Raw genomic sequence first — 21,846 nt, 5'->3', positions numbered from 1 at the left:
GGGATCGAGTCTCGCATCAAGCTCTCTGCTCAGCGGGGAGCCCGCTTCCTCCTCTCTCTCTCTGCCTGCCTCTCTGCCTACTTGTGATCTCTTTCTCTCAAATAAATAAATAAAATCTTAAAAAAAAAAAAAAAGCTATCAGAATGGGGGGTGGGGCATGCCTGGATGTTTCAGTCGATTAAGTGACTGACTCTTAATTTCAGCTCAGGTCTTCATCTCAGGGTGGTAGGATCGAGCCCCCACAGTGGTCTCTGTATTGAATGTGGAGCTGGCCTGGGGTTCTCTCTCCCTCTCTCTCTGCCCCTCCTCCAACCCCGCTAGAGCACATGCATGCATGTTCTCTCTCTAAAAAAACAAATAAAAATAAAAATAAGCAGATAGACTGTTCTTCAAACAAACAAACAAATGATTAGAATGGTTGCCCATAGGGGAGAAGGCATTGGTGTGAGATGTGGGAATAGGGGCGCCTGGCTGGCTCAGTTGGTAGAACCCAAGAGTTTTCATCTTGGGATTTTGAGTTCAAGCCCCATGTTGGGCATAGAGGTTCCTTTTTAAAAAAATGTTAAAAAGCAAAGAGAGTAAATGAACAGATGAAGAGGAAGAGAGGATCCTCCCATAGACTGATAAAGACAACAAGCCACAAACTGGGGAACATCATTAAGGGAACTCTTTTGAGCATGGGGTCCAGACAATTTTCTCAAACATGTTCCTATGAAAGCATGTTACTCAGGACTCTGCTCAAAGGTTTGGACTTATAGTCTGAATAGAGAAAAAGCATGAGAGAAAAACTATAAGGAAACGGATGCAAAAGAAAATGCACCCTCACGATCCATGTCACAATGTCAGGATTTTGAGCAGCAACATCATTTAAACAGCATAAACAGCATCCTGAAGTTACTTTAAGCTGAATCTTTTTTTAAAAGATTTTATTGATGGGGGCAGCTGGGTGGCTCAGTGGGTTAAAGCCTCTGCCTTTGGCTCAGGTCATGATCTCAGGGTCCTGGGATTGAGCCCTGCATCAGGCTCTCTGCTTAGCAAGGAGCCTGCTCCTCCAACCCCCGCCTGCCTCTCTGCCTACGTGACTCTGTCTGTCAAATAAATCAATAAAATCTTTTTTTAAAAAAAATATTGTATTGATTTATTTGAGAAAGAGTGAGCACGGGCTGGGTGAAGAGACAGGGGGAGAGAGAGAAGCAGACTCCCTGTCGAGCAGGGAGTCCAACAAAGGGCTCAATCCCAGGACCCTGGGATCATGAACTGAGCTGAAGGCAGACAGTTAACAACTGAGCCACCCAGGTGCTCCAAGCTGACTGTTAACTGATTTTGCACTTTGGTTCTGGAGTCCAGTATAACATGTTTTAGTTTTAGAGAACTGTAGGCATGAGAGACAGAAACAGAGTTGTGGGTTTGTTGCATTTAGGAAAATTATAGATATAATAATTTAAGTAGACACAGGGAATGTATGAGAATTTATTTTTCTTACAGGGAACCAATTATTTCCCTGGACTAGATGTTTATCTGTCTGTGGTATTTGGCACTGATATTCTTCTCAGATGCGAAGAGTCCTTGATTGATCCCCACATTCACATCCCACCTCTGCTTAAACTCTTACCATAGCTCCCCAGTGCCCTCATACCCTGCATGGTGGCTTATAGGGTCCTCAGGCTCTGACTCCCACTGCCTCCTTTCTCACTGTCATTTCCTTATTACTTCAATCTAGCCACTCCCAAGTTTTGAAGGTCTTACATATGCTGTTCCTCTGCCTGGAATACTCTTCCACTCTCCACCCCAGGGTTCACTATTATTCATCCTTTTGGGGCTCATCTTCAGTACCTCCTCCTCCAGGAAGCCCTCTGGCTTCCTCCAGGGAAGTCCCCTGGACTGAAGCAGGGGTGTCATCTGTGCTTTCCCTTCCCAGACCATCCAGGCCCTGACTATTCAGGGTCATTACTCTCTGGCTGGATCTAACTCTTTCAGTGGCCTGGGAGCCCTAGGGGCTGGCTCAGTCACCATCATGTCCCTTATATTGTCCAACACAGGTCAGGCACAGAGCAGGCACTGAATAAATATTTTGTGGATGAGATCATAGTTTTTAAGGCTCAAAGAGTCTGATACTATGATATATTTTTTTAGATTTTTATTTATTTTATTTGACAGACAGAGATCACAAGTAGGCAGAGGCAGGCAGAGAGGGAGGAAGGGAAGCAGACTCCCTGCTGAGCGGAGAGCCCAATGCGGGGCTTGATCCCAGGACCCTGGGATCACGACTTGAGCCGAAGGCAAAGGCATTAACCCACTGAGCCACACAGACGCCCCATCTGATACTATGATTTTAAGTTTCCGAAAATACATTTTATACCATTCTAGTTTCTCATCAGAGGAAGCTGGAAATCTGTGAATTAATATTAGTTCAGACTTTGTGGCACATACAGATTTTTTTGTTTTCAGTTGGGAAGTTCTGGATAAACATCACAGCTAGCAATCTGGGGCCCACGTTTCCCCATGGCTGGTGCTGGTGTTCAGGGCACTGCTTTCCAGCTGATCATGATCCCCAGTCTACTCTTTCATTCCTGTCACCTGTTTCCCAGATGCCCTTGGGTTGGACATCACTGTTCAAAATCTTATAATTATGAAGTTCCAAGAATCTTAGTAGCAAAGATCCCATGATTGTCAAATGTTAAGTTACTAAAATTCTTGAGATTCTCAGGGAACTGATTCCGACCTTAGGGTTTTAAGATTTCATGATTACTACAATCTATAGTTTCTGTTTCTAACATTCTGAGTTCCCGAGATAACAAAGGTCCCAAGGGTCTAGTATTTTAAAGGCTTAAAGCTAATGATTATGAAGTTACATGTCTCTGAAGGTTCTCGGGGTCTTTGCTCATAGTTTTGTTTTGTTTTTAATATTTATTTATTTTAAATATTTTATTTATTTATTTGTCAGAGAGAGAGCGCACAGGTCGGGGGAGTGGCAGGCAGAGAGAAACAGACTCCTCACTGAGCAGGGAGCCCAACACGGCAGGGCTCCATCCCAGTTCCCTGGGATCATGACCTGAGCCGAAGGCAGATGCTTAACCTCATTTCTAAAGGCCTCAAGTTGGAAGAATTCCTGAGCATGACATTCCAAGGTCCAAAAATCTAGTATTTCGGCATCTTGAGATTCTAAGGAAGTATGCTTATAAAATCTCACATTTCTGAACTCTACTTTTCTAAGGTTCTAAGGCAGCCCTGCCCCAGCCAGTATCCACCAGCCACATGTGGCTATTTAAATTTAAATTAATTAAAACGAAATACAATTAAAAATTCAGCCCCTCGAGAAGCACTGGCCACACTTCAAGTGCTTACAGCCACAAGTACTAGTGGTTAGTGGTTCATGTATTGGACATCACAGATAGAGAACATTTTCCTGTCACCGAGGAACGTTCCATTCGTTGGACGCTGCTGGTCTAGAGATTCACATGCAAAGGGTCGTTGACTCTCTTTACCATCCTCCAGGCCACCAAGGTTCTTGACGGAGGAGGTACCCAGACACCAGCCCAGCAGCCTTTTCCCCTCCCTTCTCTCTCTCACCCAGCCCTCCTCCAGGTACCTGCCAAGGCCTTGATCCGGGAGCACTCAAAGAGCGATGCCGCCGCTGTGGAGGCTGCTGGTTGCTCCCGCTCCCAGCCCCGATCAGGACTCTCCCAGCGGGCTGCAGGGTTGTTGTTGTTGGGGGCCGGGAGGCCCTCCATGTTGTCCACTTCCCCTGGAACCTGCGCCATTGGGGAAGGTGAGGCCTGGGGAGGAGCAGAGGCGCATTAGGCTAGAAACAGAGCCTGAGCTCAGAGGTCCTGCTTCTAACAGTTTCCCTGTCTTTCCTCAGACTACTACTGACAGTCACTTTCGCCCAGGCCACTTCTCAGGGCGGTGGCAAAGCACCCAGCTTAGCACCCGGCATAGGGTAGGGGCTCAGCAAACTGTCCCTGTATTATTGTTAGAACGATGACACTGTTATCGGTAGAACTCTCCAATGCAGTAAGAACAAGAATTAACATTTATCGAGCATTTGTGCTGTCTCCAGGACTTTATATGCATTATCTTATTTAATTCCCTAAAGATAGGCTAGTCTTTGGCCTATTTTAGAGAGGAGGTCGCAAGCTAGTGGGTAGCCAGAGTTCAAATGTAGGTACTGTGATCAAATGATTGCATTAAACAGCCCCAATTTTTCATCCCTATAATCTTGTCCTTTGAGTATAACTCCTGACTGTTCTTCTACTGTAGGAATGGGGAAATCGGAGGAGTGTCCCCTGACAACCTTGACTCTGGGTTTGGCCCCATGACTATCTTTGATCAACAAGATTAGGGAGAAGTGCCAGTGAATTCTGAGCCTAAAACTCAGGAGACCACATGTTTTTGCTTGTGCTTGATTGTGAGGATGAGGAAAACATTGTTGGCATAGTCCCGGTCTATGGGCCCAGTCACTAAAGCCAAGGCCAGCTACAGCCACCAACACCGCTCCCAACACCACATCCAACACATAAGCATAAGGCCAGCTGAGCCCAGAAAAACTGGCCAGCTGAGCCCAGCCTAAGTCACTGACCTCAGACTTGATGGTTAAATAAACGCTCAGTGTTTTAAGACACTGAGTTTGGGGGTGGTTCCTTAGGCAGCATTATTGTGGCAACAGCAAGCTGACATATTGTCAGATCCAATGCTAGGCTCTAGAACACTGCCAGATTGCAAATATGAAATTTAAGGGGGTGGGAGGCATCAGATACATCTCCTCCTCCCTCCAGGCTCACTGATTCCAAGCCTAAGAAAGGAGGGAATGGCAGGGAGATCACTGTCCTTCTCAAAAACTCAGACATTTGACAACTCAGATTGTAGGAAAGCAAGGTCCAGGTCTTGGTCAGGGTAGAGGAGGTTGTCCCTTTTGGTGGACACTGCAAAATCCCCTGTTATTCTTCTCTTCTTCCTTGGAAAGCTGTAAGTCGGCGCATGGCTGCTACTTACCACCTGTGTGACCTTGGCCAGTCACTTCCTCTCTCTAGGCCTCAGTTTGTTCATCTGTAAAATGGTAATGGTAACAGTGCCCATTTCCTAGGGATGTTTGTAGATGAAGTGAGTTAATAATGCAGGGAACATGGTATCTGGTTCATGCAAGCCCTTGATACATGGTCCTTGCTATTATTATTCCTCTGGTCACATATCTTGGCAAACCAAAGTGCCTGTGTTGGAGTCAGACAGACATGAGTTCAAGCCCTGATTTATTTCCGTTTTAACTTGGTCTCTCTGCCTCAGTTTCTCTCCCTGTTAAAACAGCTGTTTCCTCGGTGGAGGATACTTGGGGATGGGGAGGTACTTAACACTTGGTGAGCTGTCAGCTCCAGGAAGAGCCCTAGCCATTACCGGATTGAATGGAGAAGGAAGGGAGGAGAGGGAGATGGGGGAGGTGGAGAGAGGTGTCCTGCGGCCCCAGCAAAGGCTGGAGGCTGGGGGTGGGGGGGAAAAATATATATATATATAAAATCGATGCTTTAACCCTTCCAAGGCCGTGATTCTCTCTCCCTGCAGTCTAGTCACTGCTCGCAAGGAGGGGGCCTGGGAAGGACAAGGCCCGGGTGGAAGACCCACGCATGGCGCGGAGACTGGCTGGGCTGAGGGGTGCGGGTGCATTCTGCCCTAGACTCGTCCCCTCCTCCAGGCGGGGGGGGGGGTGAGGCGGCGGGGGGGACTCTAGGGGCTCAGGCCATGCCCACAGCGCGCGGGGGAGGGATGCTGGGCAGGTGGGGAGATGCTGCAGGGAGGGGCTATCACCCCACGCCGCTCACCTGGGCCCGCAGCCGCGGGTGCCGCTGTATCCGCTGCTCGCAGAGCCCGACTGCCCTCCCTTTCGGTGTCCGGGGCCCGGCCCGGCCCGGCTCCGCTCGGCCCCGCCGGCCCCGCCGCTCGACCAGATCCGCATGCGCCGCCGCCGCCACTGCCGCGCCTCCCCCGCTCGCGCGGCCGCCGCGCTCGGCGCGCCCCCGGGACCCCCTCCCGCCCGCGGTCCCCGCCGCCTCTGCCGCCTGCAGCGCTGGCCCACGCGCGGTCACACACCGAGTCACAGCACTCGCGGGGCCAGAGTGCATCACCCACAGCCACGCACCCTCAAGGGGTCACACACTCCCACACTGGCACACACACACACAGGGTCACATGCAGCGTCGCAAACACGATCCACAGCTACACACTCACACAGTATCACCCCCTACGGACGGGGTCACACAGAGTCAAACATTCAAACTCAGACGCAGTCACACACTCACATGGGGTCCCACACTGGCACAGTGCCCGACAGCCTCACACATAGTGACACACTCGAATAGTGCCGTCACCACCCACGCTGTGTCACACAAGCACGCAAATGTCATAGACTGTCGCACACTGCCATGGGGTCACAAGCAGTCACAAGCAGGTCACACACAGCTTCACAATCACACAGTGTCACACACATTTTTACACACTCAAACTTGTCACACCAGTCACACACGTGTCACACATCCGGTAACTGTCACACACTCATATGTCATGCAGTCACAAGAAGTCACAAATAGCATCACAAGAACGGTTAACACCCACAATCACACACTCAAATAGGGTCACGGTCACACATCCCAACATGACACGTGGGGTGTCATACACTGTCACTGTCTAACAGTCACACACTCCCATAAAACACATCTCACACATGTCCCACACCAAATCCCCCAGCTTCTTGGATGCATACAGCATCACAAACACGGTGTCATCCGCAGTAGCACCACAAGGTCACAAAAGAACATCATGAAGGTGTGTTGTCACATGCGGTTTCAAAATGTAACATAGTGCTACACACAGAGGTTGGCACAGGGTGTCACCCACAAACTTGCTCTCCCTTGGGGCTACTCACAGTCCCAGAGTCACACGGGCACATATACACACAGTTACAGGGGCACACCCTCCCTCCCTCACTTTCTTCCCTTGCAGCTTCCAGAAAGCCTTTGGGCACAGTGCGAACCCCAGGTCAGCGTCAGGCCCTAGGAGAGGGGGCGTGAGCCAGCCGAGGCCGGTGGGCGGAGCCCGAGTTTCGTCCCGCCTCCGGCTGGAGCTCAGAGGCGGGGCACCGGGTCCACCCACGCTCCTCCCAGTTGGCCAGATACGGCCACGCCTCTCAGCCTAAGTGACAGGCGGAGGGAACGGTGCGGGGCGGGAGCAAAGGCGCGCAGCCTACTACGTCCCGCCCGCCACGTTCTTCCTGGCTAGAGGCGTGGCCTGTTTGGCCCAGAGGCAAGCTGAGGCGTGGCCTTCTGTCCCTGTCCCGCCCCCTCTCTCCCGCCAGAGAAGGACTGAGAGGGCGGCCAGGCAGCCAGTAGGTTCCCGGTTCCCGCGCGTCGTGCAACTCCGTGGCCTCGCACCACCACGACTCCGCAGAATGGCCGTCAAGAAGATTGCCATCTTCGGCGCCACGGGCAGGACCGGGCTCACCACGCTGGCGCAGGCGGTGCAAGCAGGCATGAGCTGGGGTGGGCGGGGTATGTCTGTGGGGTGCACGTGCAGCGCATTAGGAAGGGGACTCTTGAGGCTGGTTGGGCCATCAGTGCTTTGGTTTGTGACCTAGGGGCAAAGCAGGTGGCGACGGGGAGAGTAGTGGGGGACGCTGTGAGATCCAATTTTATGTGAGTCCAAGGACTAGGAATTGGCCTTGGGAGGCAAGGGGGGACTCCAGAGATAGGTTTATATACAGTGCTCTTAGGAAATGTTGTTATTGTAGTTTTGGTGGTTGTTAGCACACCCAGCGAAGACTTCCTCAGCCAGGAAGCGGCTTGCCTCCCAGCGCCTACCGATCTTTCCCAGTGTTAAATCCTCACCGCCCTCAGAACGAGTATCACTTCACTTGACAGAGGAGAAAACTGAGGCCCAGAGAGTGGCTTGCCCAATATCAGACCACTGGAAAGTGCTGGTGCTGGGATTTGAACCCAGCCTGTGCTCTTAACTGCCAACAAAAGTCGATGGGCTCTGGGCTGGGGCACCAAGGCTGGAAGTGGAGACTTCTGGGGGGGGGGGGCCGGTTGCTGGGAGCCCCTAATGGAAAAATCATAGCAGAGACATAGGTGAAGATTTGGGCTCTGGTCGTGGGAAAGTGGGTGAGAGCTGGAAATTCACAGTTGTCTCAAGAAAAGGGATAAGCACCTCGCAACCTCCCTGCCTCCACCATCCAGACTTCACCAACCCCCAGTAGGACCTGGGACTTCCAGATATAGGGCTCCACCCTTGCTGGTCTCAGTGACTCTGAAGATATTAGCTATCTGGGTGCCTCAAAGGGGTGGAGGCTGCTATGATGTCTCATAGCCCAGCCCACCCTTTGCACACTCTGCCTGAGAGTTCCTTGTCAGGCAGGCCCACTGCTCACCCCTTCTCCAAAAAGACCTAGTGAGGATCTTGATTTGTGGGGAGGGTGGAAAGAACTTTGTGGATAAGCATTTCTGGGGGAGGAAGTAAGAGGGAGAAGTTTAGAGGTGCTGAGTCACCATGAGGATCTGGATTCTCATGTGACTCCCTTACCCTTAATCCTGAATTCCATGAACAGCATTTGTCCGCCCTGCTGGGCACAATTGGGACTGCACCCCCAGGCAATTGAGAGCTGAGGCCTAAGTCTCTTCAGAGCCACAGTGAACCCCTGAGCCTCACTGTCCCCATCAGAAAAAGAAGAGCTTGACTGAATTGGGACTTTATTTACATCAGTGATTCTATGACGCTGGTTCTAGCCTGCCCGCATGCCAATCCCAGCTCTAACACTTACTACCTACATAGTCAAATGCCTTATCACCTGTGTGCCTGGATAACTGGAAAGTGGGAATAAAACTAGTAGCGCTTGCTCCCGGGTGCTTGCAGTGATTAAATGAGATAATATATGGGAAATGTGCAGAACCGTGTTCAGTATATAGTTGGTGCTCAGAGGGATATGAGCAGGAGGGGACTTCAGTAAGCCTTCTATAGACTAAGTGAATTCATAGTCATGTGAACCTGGCTTAGTTGCCTAAAATTGCTTCAATTTCTCCATCTTCAAAATGGGCAGTTAATACCTTTTAGGGTTGTTGCAATCTGGTGCTTTTCAAACTGTGGGTGATAGCGAGTTCTGAAATATACTTAAGTTGGTCATAAAGGCGTCAGAGTGTATCGCATGTTGAATATTAGTGTTATGAACCTTCTTTCAGTTACCTATGCATGGATTTGTATATACTGGGTTAGGCTTTGAAATTCATTTTGTACTGAGGGTTGAGATCAAAAAAGCCTAAAAGGGGAATGATCTCTGTAACGTACTCTCAGATCGTTAGGAAAAAAAAATGTGTGTTTATGTATAAATGTATTTATATATATATATACATATACAATTATGTATGTTATATATTATACACACACACAGAAAGATAAAGCAAAAGCAAGCATGAGAATTGAGGTCTTGCAACTTTCCTAGGTATCTAAATTTATTTCAAAATAAAAAATTAAGAGAAAAATATCAAGTAAGGGATTTGTTAAAAAAAAGAAGAAGAAGAAAAAGATGAAGAAGAAGGAAAAAGTTTGGAAGTACCATCCAAACACTCTGTTTTCTAAAGGGTAAAAATCTGTAAATTCTAAAACACTGCTGTTTGGTATGGTGGCCACTAATCACATGTGGCTATTGAAATTTTCATTTAAATGTGGGTTGTGCTAAAAAATTTTTTTGAAAAAAAATACCATTCATCCATAAAAAGAGCTTAGCACAGCACTTGGCCGGTAAGAGGTTCTCGATAAATGTCACTAATCAGCAAAAATAGAACACTAATGGGCACCCTTGTACTGAGCCTGTGTCCAAGTTCTCACTCTCCAGGAGGACATTTTTCTCCCCCAGAATACCCGGAATTACTAGGGTCCATTTTAACCATTGGTAGTTAACCAATGCCTACATTGGCTCCCTGATGTGTATGAGTACAGCACAGGTTTTGTGTCATTCCCTTAAGAAAGGTGGTCACACGGGATGGGGACACTGGGATTTATCGTTTTCACGCTATAGGGGAGACTGGGGTTCAATCAGGGAAGGTGTTTCCTGTGATTCCTCAGCTAGTAAGTGGCAGAGTTGGAACCCAGGTCCATAGGGCAGTAAAGCCTGCATTTTTGTGTTTATCAAACCCCAGGGAGATGGTGGCGAATATGACGATATCCCCAGAACTGCAGGGCCATTGATTTACTCCAGGGCAGCGTAAGTGACAGAGGACAATGACAGAGGACACCCAAGTAACCAGCGGCCCCAGGGAAAGGAGAAGGGTGCTTGAGGCAGAGGGGGCAGCACGTGCAAAGACCAGGAGGCAGGAAACAACATGATGGATTTGGGGAACTGAAAGAGGTGCAGTGGGTAAAGAGGGCAGTGGGTCCAGGGCAGGCTGAAGAGGAGAGGACAGACCCCAAGGGACTGGAAGGCTGTTGTGAGGAGCATAGACTTTATTTCAGGGCGCTGTGGGGAGAGGCATCATGGGAGGGATATGAGCAGGAGGGGACTTCAGTGTAACTGTGGAAAGCTCCGCCTGGCTGCCATGTGGAATACGGATGGGAGGGGGTGAGACAGGGGCCAGGAACCCAGGGAGGCCTAGACCAGGACAGGAAATAACATTCTTTTTTTTTTTTTTTTTTTTTTAAGGGTTTATTTATTTTTTTGACCGAGAGAGAGAGCGTGCACAAGCAGGGCGAGCAGCAGAGAGAGAGGGAGAATCAGGCTTCCGCTGAGCAGGGACCCTGACACAGGACTCGATCCCAGGACTCTGAGATCATGACCTGAGCTGAAGGCAGACTCTTAACTGACTGAACCACCCAGGCCCCCAGGAAATAACATTCTGAGATGATTAAAAATTGTGGGAACAGCCAGCACCTACAGATCATTCATTCCTGTGCCAGGCACTCCCCTAAACTTTTCATTTGTCTTAGCTTCATACTTTTTTTTTTTTTGAACATTTTATTTATTTGAGGGGCACCTGGATGGCTCATTGGGTTAAAGCCTCTGCCTTCGGCTCAGGTCATGATCCCAGGGTCCTGGGATCGAGCCCCGCAACAGGCTCTCTGCTCAGTGGGGAGCCTGCTTCCCCCGCCCCTCTGCCTGCCTCTCTGCCTAATTGTGATCTATGTCTGTCAAATAAATAAATAAAATATATTTTTTAAAGATTTTATTTATTTGACAGAGAGAGAGAAATCACAAGTAGGTAGAGAGGCAGGCAGAGAGGGGGGGGGGGGGGAGGAAGCAGGCTCCCTGTGGAGCAAAGAGCCCGACGTGTGGCTTGATCCCAGGACCTTGGGATCATGACCCGAACTGCAGGCAGAGGCCTTAACCCACTGAGCCACCCAGGCGCCCCAATAAAATATATTTTTTTAAAGATTTTATTTATTTGAGAAGGAAAGAGAATGAGAGAGAGAGAGAGAGCATGAAACGGGGGAGGGTCAGAGGGAGAAGCAGACTCCCTACCCAGCAGGGAGCCCGATGCGGGATTCAATCCCGGGACTCCAGGACCATGACCTAAGCTGAAGACGGCAGCTACTTAACCAACTGAGTCCAAGTTTCATACTTTTATAACAGCTTTGTTTTGTTTAGATTTCCTTCATATCCCATATAATTCACCCACCTGAAGTATACAACTTCGTTCTTTCTGGCCTAATCACAGAGTTGTGCAGACATCATCCCAATTAATTTAGAACATTTTCATCACCCCCAAAAGAAATACCTAGAAGTCACCACCACCCTCCATTTTTCTTCTCAACCTCTCCCCTAGCTGTGGGCAACTACTCATCTACTTTCTGTTTGTATGGATTTGCTTGTTCTGGATGTTCCGAATAAATGGAATCCTACACAGGGATTTCTGGGTGGCTCAGTTGGTTAAGCGCTGCCTTCGGCGTCGGTCATGATCCCACCATCCTGGGATCGAGTCCCACATCAGGCTCCTTGCTCGGCAGGGAGTTTGCTTCTCCCTCTGCCTGCCGCTCTCCCTGCCTGTGCTTGCTCTCTCTCTCTGACAAATAAATAAAAATAAAATCTTTAAATGGAATCCTACACTATTTGGCTCTTTGGGCCTGGCTTCTTTCACTTAGCAAAAAAACATTTTTTCAAGGTGTATCTATGTTGTAGCATGTGTCAGTATGTCCTTTCTTTCCATCATTGGATACTGTTACGTACATTGTATGGATAGACCATATTTTATTTATCCATGTGGTTGAGGGACATTTCCACTTGGGGCTATTGTGAATAATGCCTCTGTGGACTTTGACCTAATAATTTTTATGTGACCATATGTCTTCAGTTCCCTTGGGCATATACCTAGGAGTGGAGAGGCTGAGTCATCTGGTAACTCCATGTATTTTTGTTGTTGTTGTTTTTGTTTTTGAAGATTTTATTTATTTATTTGACAGAGAGAGAGAGAGAGATCACAAGTAAGCAGAGAGGCAGGTGGTGGGGAATGGGGGAGGAGGGCGGTGGGGAGTGGGGGAGGAGGGTGGCGGGAAGCAGGCTGCCCGCTGAGCAGAGAGCCCAATGCTGGGCTCCATCCCAGGACCCTGAGATCATGACCTGAGCTGAAGGCAGAGGCTTTAACCCACTGAGCCACCCAGCTGCCCCAGATAATTCCACTTTTATTCTTTAGAGGAACTACCAGACTTTTCCAAAGTAGCTGCATCATCAGCACACCCATAAGTAGTGTATGAGGGTTTCAATTTCTCATTGTGCACTAGTATTTAATGTCTGTCTTTTTTATTACCCATTCTAGTGGGTCTGGAGTTGTCTCAGTGGTTTTGATTTGCATTTCTTTGATGACCAGTGATGTAGAGTGTCTTTCCGCATATTTATTGGCCATTTGTGTATCTTCCTTGGAGAAGTCTCTATTTGGACATTTTGCCCAATTTTTTTTTTTAAGATTTTATTTATTTATTTGAGAGAGAGAGAGAGTATGAGAAGGGGAGGGTCAGAGGGAGAAGCAGACTCCCTGCCAAGCAGGGAGCCCAATGCGGGACTCGATCCTGGGACTCCAGGATCATGACCTGAGCCGAAGGCAGTCGCCCAACCAACTGAGCTACCCAGGCACCCCATTTTGCCCAATTTTTAATTGGGTTGTTTATTATTTTATTTCTGAGGTGTAGAAATTCTTTATCTTAAATACAAGTTCCTTATCAGATGTATGACTTGCAAAAGTTTCCTCCCATTCTACGGATTATCTTTTCGCTTTCTTGATGGTGTCCTTGAAGCACACAAGTTTTTAATTTTGATGATGTCAGTGTGTCTGTGTTTTCTTTTGTGGCTTATGTTTTTCATGTCATAGCTAGGAAACTATTGCCTGATCCAAAGTCACAAAGATTTACAGCTGTGTTTGTTTGTTTGTTTGTTTCCCTAAGATTTTTTTTTTTATGGTTTTAGCTCTTACATTTAGGTCTGTGGTCATTTTGAGTTAATTTTCATATATGGTGTGAGGTAGGGATCTGACTTCATTCTTTTTACAGATGGATATCCAGTTGCCCCAGCATCATTTGTTGAAAAGATTGGGGCCCCTGGGTGGTTCAGTGGGTTAAAGCCTCTGCCTTTGGCTCAGGTCATGATCCTGGGGTCCTGGGATCAAGCCCCGCATCTGGCTCTCTGCTCAGCAGGGAGACTGCTTCCCCCTTTCTCTGCCTGCCTCTCTGCCTACTTGTGACCTCACTCTGTGTCAAGTAAATAAATAAAATCTTTAAAAAAAGAAAAGCAAAGACAAGACTATTCTTTCACCCCTTGAATTGTCCCGGCACACTTGCCAAAAATCACCTGATCACGTTAAGCCTTTTGATACATTATTTAAATCTACATTAACCCTGTAAGGTAGAGACTATTATTAGTGTGGCTTTACAAATGAAGGCCCTAAGGCCAAGAGAGGCTAAGTGACTTGCCCCTTGTCATACAGCTAGCTAGTGGTGGGGCCGCAGTTCCAACCCAGGGTTACTTTGAGCGTTAAATGAATTAATATATGTGAAAAGTTGTATAAATATTATCCTTATTATCATCACCTTTGCCCCAGAGTGTTCAAATCTCCCATCATTTGTTTGTTATTTATCTATCTATTTATTTATTTATTTTAAACATGTTGGGTTTTTTCTTTTTTTATTATTTTTTAAGACTTTATTTATTTATTTGACAGAGAGAGAGAAAGCACAAGTAGGCAGAGCGGCAGTAGAGGGTGAGGGAGAAGCAGGCTCCTCACTGAGCAGAGAGCCCCATGCAGGGCTTGATGCCAGGACTTTGGGATCATGACCAGAGCTGAAGGCAGACGCTTAACCAACTGAGCCACCCAGGGGCCCCTTTGTTGCATTTTTGTTTCAAATATGCACACGACATCCTCTTCCCAGTGTCCAGTGATGTTTAGCACATGGTGGACCTCTCGGTGGTAGTAGTAATACCTGTTTTCTTGCATGCCGCTTCTCTATAAACTCTCACTAGGGTTACGGGCAGGTCTGCGAGGAGGTCAAAGGCCTTCGTCAAATAGGTTACAGGGTTGGGCAGCGAGGTCTGCGGTGAGGTGCGAGCATCGGCACTGGGGCTTGGGGTCCCTGTCCTTGTCCCAGCTGTCTGGCATGGTGGCAGCAGCACAGGGGGGTGCTCTGCTATCCCACATGCAACCCTTTCCCGTCATTTGTTTTTAAGAAATACATGAGGACTCGGGGCACCTAGATGGCTCAGTGGGTTAAAGCCTCTGCCTTCGACTCAGGTCATGATCCCGGGGTCCTGGGATCGAGCCCCGAATCGCCCTGCATTGGGCTCTCTGCTCAGCAGGGAGCCTGCTTCCCTTCCTCTCTCTCTTTCTCTGCCTGCCTCTCTGCCTACTTGTGATCTCTCTCTGTCAAATAAATGAAAATAAAAAAAATCTTTTTAAAAAGAAAAAGAAAAAGAAATACATGAGGACAGAAGTGGAACAATGTTGTTTTTCCTTTTCTCATTTTCCAAATAATGAATGAATCCTCTCACAACTATCCTGATGACCCATGAGGTTTCTTGGTTACTATCATTAGGAACTCACAGATTTTTTTTTTTTTTTAAAGATTTTATTTATTTGACAGACAGAGATCACAAGTAGGCAGAGAGGCAGGCAGATAGAGAGTGAGAGAAGGAAGCAGGCTCCCTGCTGAGCAGAGAGCCCGATGTGGGACTCAATCCCAAGACCCTGAGATCATGACCTGAGCCGAAGGCAGCGGCTTAACCCACTGAGCCACCCATGCGCCCCAGAACTCATTTTTAAGTACTTCATGTGTTTCAGTTCTTTGTGGTCCATATTTGTTTGGATAAATCATATTGTCCCTGATCTTTCCAGTGAGCTGTCTCAGTCAGCTCAGGCACCTGTAACAAAATAGCATAGACTGGTGACTTTAACAATAGACATTTATTTCTCATAGTTCTGGAGACTGAGAAGTTCAAGATAAGGTATCGATAGATCTGGCTTCTGGTGAGGACCCTCTTCCAGGATTCCAGACAGCTGTCCTCTTGCGGTGCCTCCCCTGTTGAACAGAGAGTGCTGGTCTCTCTTCCACTTTCTTTTTATTTATTTATTTTATTTTCTTTCTTTCTTCTTTTTTTTCTTTAAGATTTTATTTTGGGGCACCTGGGTGGCTCACTCGGCTGGCTAAGCGTCTGCCTTTGGCTCAGGTCATGATCCCAGGTCCTGAGATCGAGTCCCACATTGGGCTCCTTGCTCAGTGGGAGCCTGCTGCTCCCTCTGCCTGCTGTTCCTCCTGCTGTGCACTCTCTGACTCTTGTCAAATAAATAAAATCTTTAAAAAATATATAAACATAGAGTTACTCAAAATTCTTTGGGACATCTTGGTATGTCCATCTTAATGACCACTTAGACTGAGCCCAGACCTTCAGAAGTAAGCCTAGAGGACCAATTGCATCACTGGGAAACCTTTGGGCAGCTCATATTTTCCTCTATACCTCAGTTTCCTCCAGGACCAAGGATAGGGGGCATAGACCAGTGGGATGCCAGGCTTTAACCCTGTAGTTCCTGGAGAATGGAGCAGTTTCGGAGTGTTGGGGGAGGCCCTTGGAGGCAGGTCGTTTACAAACTGGCATGAAGGTATTGCAGCCTCACAGGGAGCCTGGGGGGTGATTTGGGGTTCATGGCACCCTCTAGGACCCAGCTCCTGGAGCCTGGGGGTGCCAGCCCACAAGCCTACTGACATGCCTTTCTGTCCTTTGCCCACAGGTTATGAGGTGACAGTGCTGGTGCGGGACACCTCCAGGCTGCCCCCAGAGGGGCCCCAGCCGGCCCACGTGGTAGTGGGTGATGTTCTGCATGCGGCCGATGTAGACAAGACTGTGGCTGGGCAGGATGCCGTCATCGTGCTGCTGGGCACCCGCAATGACCTCAGTACTGGGCCCCCCCTCTGCCCACGGCCCACCCCTGGGCCTCGGCCCCCAGCACCACCCCCGCCCCCGGCCCCACCCCTGCCACCCCTGCCACCACCGCCGCCTGCTAGTGACAGCCACTCTCTGTTCCCTCTAAGGTCCTACCACAGTTATGTCCGAGGGCGCCCGGAACATTGTGGCGGCCATGAAGGCCCATGGCGTGGACAAGGTCGTGGCGTGCACCTCGGGTGGGTGGCGGGGTCATAGGGATGGAACTGAAGGGTTGGGCAGGGCAGGTCCTAGACAGGCAGCCAAAGGCTTCTGCAAGGTGGCATCGGAGCCATCCCAGGTTACTCTGCATTTATTGAGCACTAACTGTGCATGAACCTTGCTGGGTGATGCTGGGGACACAGTGGTGACCAGTACATCCCCAGGCTCTGTACTCCTGGGTCTCATAGGAGGGAAGGAAGTGGTGAACAGCCCCATTGCCGCACAGTGATAGGCCCCAGAAGTCAGGGCCAAGATGGAGAAATACAGGCAGAGGGAAAAGGGCCAGAACAGGAGAAACCCTGAGGTGGCCCCTGACCCAGCCCGGGAGGAGGGCAGGGAGAGCCTCCTGCAGGAAAGGAGAGAGCCTGGCTTACACAGACCAGGTATGTCCTCTCTCCTCTCACAGAGTTCCCTCATTTATGAGGAGAGGGACATTAAACAAATGCTTGCCTAAAATCGTCCAAAGGACAGATTTCATAACAGGGACAGCTAAAGCGAACAGCATTTACTGAGCACTGACCGTGTGCTAGGCACCATCTGAGCCCTTAGGGACGAATGCCACTTAATCCTCACCAAATTCTGAGTATCTATGCTCACAGAGGCACATGCTAGGTGCTCAGTTAACAGAAGGAGTTCTTATGCCCTGTTGTATAGAAGGCGGAGGAAGCCCAGGGAGGCCCACCAGCTGTGCTGAGTTCATACAGCTCATGGCTGGCTATGTCTCCACGGTCTCCACGCCTTGCCCCTGGGTTTCATCCTCCCCAGGAAGGGAAGCGACCTGGGGGGTGGGGGGAGGGATCAGTAGGTGCAAAGGCTCTGAGGTGGGACCATGGCAGGGTAGAGTATGTGAAAGGGAGTGTTGGGTAGGCAGACCAGGGAGGAGGCAGATAGGTAACTGGACAGGAACAGGTAGGGAGAGAAGTGGTCAGCCCTTGGGTGGCCGTCAGGAAGCCAGGAGGCTGGGCCAGATGCAAGGCTGTAGAGAGCCCCTGTAGAGTTTTGTCCTGGCCTAAGGCTGGCAGGCTGTGTGGCCTGGGCAGTCTGTGTTCCAGCTTTGGCTCACCATGCCCTGTGTTCCCTCCACCCCAGCCTTTCTTCTATGGGACCCAACCAAGGTGCCCCCACGACTGCAGGACGTGACTGATGACCATATCCGGATGCACAAGGTGCTGCAGGAATCGGGCCTGAAGTACGTGGCTGTGATGCCACCACATATAGGTGAGTAGGGCTGGGACCTGGTGGCAGGGTCGCCACCAACTCACCCCCTCCTGCCTGCAGGGGAGGTCTGCCAGGGCTTCCCCAGCCATTCTAAAATTGCAGGCCTTCCCCTTTCACTTTCTCTTCTCTGTCTTGCTTGCTTTTGTCTCCTTTCTGACACCTTTTTGCCTCGCTCTGTTGAACCAACCACCCCAAGTTCAGAAATGTAAAACAGCGCTTATTTATTATTATTATTATTATTATTTGAAGTGAGTTACTGGAGCTAGCCCATCTTCAAGGGAAGGGGACTTCCCTTTCACCACACAGAGCATATCATTCCTTTCTTTCTTTTTTTTTTAGAAGATTTTATTTATTTATTTATTTATTTGACAGAGAGAGCGCGCACAAGTAGGCAGAGCAGCAGGCAGAGAGAGAGGAGCAGACTCCCCGCTGAGCGGGGAGCCAGATGCGGGCTCGATCCTAGGACCCTGGGATCATGACCTGAGCCAAAGGCAGACACTTAACTACTGAGCCACCCAGGCGCCCCATATCATTCCTTTACTTATTTAGTGTGTGCCTCTATCACTAGGATGTTAATTAACTCTTTGAAGGCAGGGATTTTGTTTAATTTCAATCACAGCTGTGTTCCCACTACCCAGAACAGGGCTCAGCATATAGTAGACACTCAGTAAATACTTGTCTGATGAACTAATCCAGAGGAACCATACTTCCCAGTGGCGTTGTGGAAAGCATCAAAAACTATATCTACTAGACCTACATTCTCTTTTCCTCTCCCAAGTCTGGAATCTTCCTTGAGAGACACACAGAGTCAGACTCAGGGAGACATTCATTCATTTACTCATTCATTTCACAGATGTCTCTTGCATAGAGAGTGTGTGCCCTTGTGACACAGTCACAACATGAGCAGGGGGCAGCAGAGAGAGGGAGAAGCAGACTCCCTGCTGAGCAGGGCACCTGACACAGGGCTCCATCCCAGGACCTCTAGATCATTACCTGAGCTGAAGGCAGGTACTTAACCTGCTTAGCCACCCAGGCATCCCTGCTTTGAGCAGTTCTACTTTGCCTTCTGCCTCCTGGGACCCCTGACAGGAGGAGGCCTGCATACCTTCTAGAGGGTCAAATAAAGTTCAGTGTTTAGGTTCAGTTCAGGACCCTCCTGGGACCAGAATCCTAAGCTTTGACTCAGCGGCAGTGGTGAGGCTACAGGGTGAAGCTGGGTCAAAATCCCAGCCCTGGCACCAGGTGGACCTCGGGCCCACAGCGTCTGGCCTTGGTTTTGTCGTCTCTGAACAGAGTACGTATTACAGAGTGCCTGTGCATATCTTGACCTCCCGGGTTTGAAAGTGAAACCCAAAGACATCAGCCTCAAAAGTATTGAACACATAGTACCATTCTAAAAAAAGGGAAGGGAGTAAATATATCTATTTAAATATATGTATGTTTAAAAAAGGGGGTATATATGTATAAATATATACATATTTTAAACTTTTTTTTCTGAAAAAGAAAAAGAAATTTTTAAAAATTAAAAAAAAATTTTTTTCTGGCTGAACCATTTGAGAGTAAGGTCCAGACCTTGTCACACTCCACTCCTAGGACATCAGTAGGCATTTCCCAAGAAGAAAAGTCTTTGGGAATGACCCTGTGTACCATTAGTGCACCAAGGGAATGGATCTGAACTCTTATCATATCATTTAGTGTCCATGCCATAGTCAATATTCAGATTTTTCAGGGTGCCTGGGTGGCTCAGCGGGTTAAGTCTCTGCCTTCAGTTCAGGTCATGATCTCCTAGAGTCCTGGGATCAAGCCCCACATCGGGCTCTCTGCTCAGCCCACCCCCCACCCCCGCCTGCCTCTGCCTACTTGTGATCTGTCTCTCTGTGTCAAATAAATAAATAAAATCTTAAAAAAAGTTTTTCAGATTTCTCCAACGGTCAAGAAATATTGGCTGGGCGCCTGGGTGGCTCAGTGGGTTAAGCCGCTGCCTTCAGCTCAGGTCATGATCTCAGGGTCCTGGGATCTAGCCCCGCATCGGGCTCTCTGCTCAGCAGGGAGCCTGCTTCCCTCTCTCTCTGCCTGCCTCTCTGCCTACTTGTGATTTCTCTCTGTCAAATAAATAAATAAAATCTTTAAAAAAAAAAAAAAAAAAAAAAAAAAAAAAAAAAAGAAATATTGGAATGCCTGCGTGGCTCAGTTGGAAGAGCTGCAACTCTTAATCTTGGGGTTGTGGGTTCAAGCCCCACATTGGGGCATAGATTACTTATCTGCACGCACATTGGGTGCAGAGATTACTTAAAAGTAAAATCCTTAAAAAATGTAAAAATATATATATACTTCAATATTCCCTCCCTACAAAATCAGGATCCAACCAAGGATCGTGGGTTGTGTGCTATGCCACCTTGAATCTGGAACAATCCTCCATCTCTTTTTTGAAATATGTCTCATAAAATTAACCAAGCCAGGTATCTTTCTAAATATCCCATGTTCTGGATTTCTCTGCTTGTTTTCTCTCAGGCTCAGATTAAACATTGTTGGCAGGAATGCCACTTGAAAAAGGGTGTGCGTTTTTTCGTGCACATGGTTCCAGGTTGCCCCTGCACTGGTAGGCTGAGTTCAGTCCCTCAGTTAAGCTGGTCACTGTCAGAGTTTTTTAACTATCATAGTGGAGCCAACAGATGCCCTCCTAATGGCCAGGTTCTGCCTCCAGATGTAAGGACCCAGAGCAAATCTAGCCTTTACCACTGGGAAGTCACCCTTTGCAAGCCTGGGGTTGACTTTCTCTCTTGCGGATTCAGTTTACTCATGGGTAGCATTGAGTTAACCGTTCCTAGCCTAGTCCCTGCTTTATTTCTCTCCTTGTAACATATTGTCTTATTTTACTCTCTTATTTGTTGACTTTTCCCAGGGAAGCTCTGCATGCAAAGGGCAGGGGCTCTTGTATGTTTGGCCCTTGCTGATTGCTCAACACCTGACTCCTTATAGGCCATCAGTAAGGATTTGTCGAATGAATGAAGTAAGGGGTATAGACTGGCATCCTCCATGTTTGTAAGGGTTTCATACATCATTGACTCTTATACCTTCTGGGCTGGGGATGCCATAAGCACCCAGGAGTGATCATGTGCTGTGAGGAGGGGAAAAGACATGGGCTTCACCCATCCCGTGTCCTTACCTTGCAGGAGACCAGCCGCTGACAGGGGCCTACACGGTGACCCTGGATGGACGAGGGCCCTCCAGGGTCATCTCCAAACACGATTTGGGCCACTTCATGCTGAGCTGCCTCACCACCGATAAGTACGACGGGCACAACACCTACCCCTCCCACCAGTATGACTAGGGCTATGACCCTGTCTGGGAGGACAGCATTCTGGGAAATGGAGAACAGAGGAAAGGAGTAAATAAACCTTGAGCCAAGAGCTTCAAATTATTCTACAAGAACCAACTCTTGTGACTCTTCTTCTGTCTGGATTTGTGTGGGTGATTCGGGGTCTTTGCCTCTGGGGAAAGTTTTCATTCATGTATGTCTGGCCCTGTGCTAGAGACCACATGAGGATTGTGAAGGCCCAGGTGTGACCTGAGCTTCACAGATTTCACAGTCCAGGGAGGAAGACACCGGGCCTGTGAAGTGACAACCCAGAGAAGCCACAGCTCTGAAGGAGGAAGCCCAGATGGCTGAGAGAACTATTTGACCAAGCTTGTGGAGCAAAGAAGTTAATAATACTCCTCCACTCAGAGGGGAGAAGTGGTCGGCCCCAAGAGGCTGTTACATGGAAGCTATACCAGGCAGAATCATTATAAAAAGGTTGAGCTTTATTCTGAGGTTCTGTGCAAGGAGTGGAGCAGGAGAGAGGTGGGGAGGGGGCACAGTCAGATTTTTGTTTTATAAAGCTGCCCTTGGCTGCTGGGTCAAGGGATACCAAGACGGAGGCCTTGAGCCGGACAAGAGAGTGGGTGTGAGTGGAGTGGACAGTCCATGATGGGGGTGGGGG

General features: G+C 48.7%; 2 protein-coding genes across 8 annotated transcripts in view; one reads left to right on the top strand and one right to left on the bottom strand.

Moving 5' to 3' along the window:
• Positions 1-5,950, bottom strand: part of SPTBN4 (spectrin beta, non-erythrocytic 4) — a 71,237-nt gene extending 65,287 nt beyond the window's left edge. For 3 of the 6 annotated variants that reach the window (XR_009348888.1, XM_059153194.1, XM_059153193.1), the window contains exons 1-3: positions 5,811-5,950; positions 4,993-5,079; positions 3,590-3,776 (exon numbers count right to left, since the gene is read on the bottom strand). Coding sequence is in view for 5 of the 6 variants with exons in the window: in XM_059153194.1 (XP_059009177.1) it covers positions 3,590-3,761 (172 nt within the window). In the remaining variant the exon portion in view is untranslated. The remainder of the gene's footprint in view (positions 1-3,589; positions 3,777-4,992; positions 5,080-5,810) is intronic. The other 3 variants (XM_059153190.1, XM_059153192.1, XM_059153191.1) reach the window with 3 other exon arrangements.
• A 1,366-nt stretch (positions 5,951-7,316) lies between these two features.
• BLVRB (biliverdin reductase B) lies at positions 7,317-21,295 on the top strand. Of its 2 annotated transcripts, none has more exons than XM_059153217.1 (5): positions 7,317-7,532; positions 16,233-16,397; positions 16,534-16,623; positions 17,735-17,863; positions 21,037-21,295. In XM_059153217.1, the coding sequence occupies exons 1-5, from the start codon at positions 7,433-7,435 to the stop codon at positions 21,192-21,194; spliced, it is 642 nt and encodes a 213-aa protein (XP_059009200.1). In that variant the 5' UTR covers positions 7,317-7,432; the 3' UTR covers positions 21,195-21,295. The 2 variants fall into 2 exon arrangements, with proteins under 2 accessions (XP_059009200.1, XP_059009201.1); XM_059153218.1 differs by having other exon boundaries at positions 7,320-7,511.
• Positions 21,296-21,846: the final 551 nt, after the last annotated feature.

The sequence above is a fragment of the Mustela lutreola genome, chromosome 16, assembly GCF_030435805.1.
Source record: "Mustela lutreola isolate mMusLut2 chromosome 16, mMusLut2.pri, whole genome shotgun sequence".
NCBI lineage: Eukaryota > Metazoa > Chordata > Mammalia > Carnivora > Mustelidae > Mustela > Mustela lutreola.
Note: the sequence above shows the minus strand (reverse complement) of the source record. Positions and strands in the feature narration are given on the sequence as shown.

What these genes read in the sequence shown, in the direction of transcription:
- BLVRB (XM_059153217.1), top strand. Translation starts at nt 7,433, where the DNA reads ATGGCCGTCAAGAAGATTGCCATCTTCGGCGCCACGGGCAGGACCGGG. An exon ending in CATGAGCTGGGGTGGGCGGG is followed by an intron (nt 7,533 to 16,232) that starts GTATGTCTGTGG and finishes CTTTGCCCACAG; the next exon opens with GTTATGAGGTGACAGTGCTG. An exon ending in GGTCGTGGCGTGCACCTCGG is followed by an intron (nt 16,624 to 17,734) that starts GTGGGTGGCGGG and finishes CCTCCACCCCAG; the next exon opens with CCTTTCTTCTATGGGACCCA.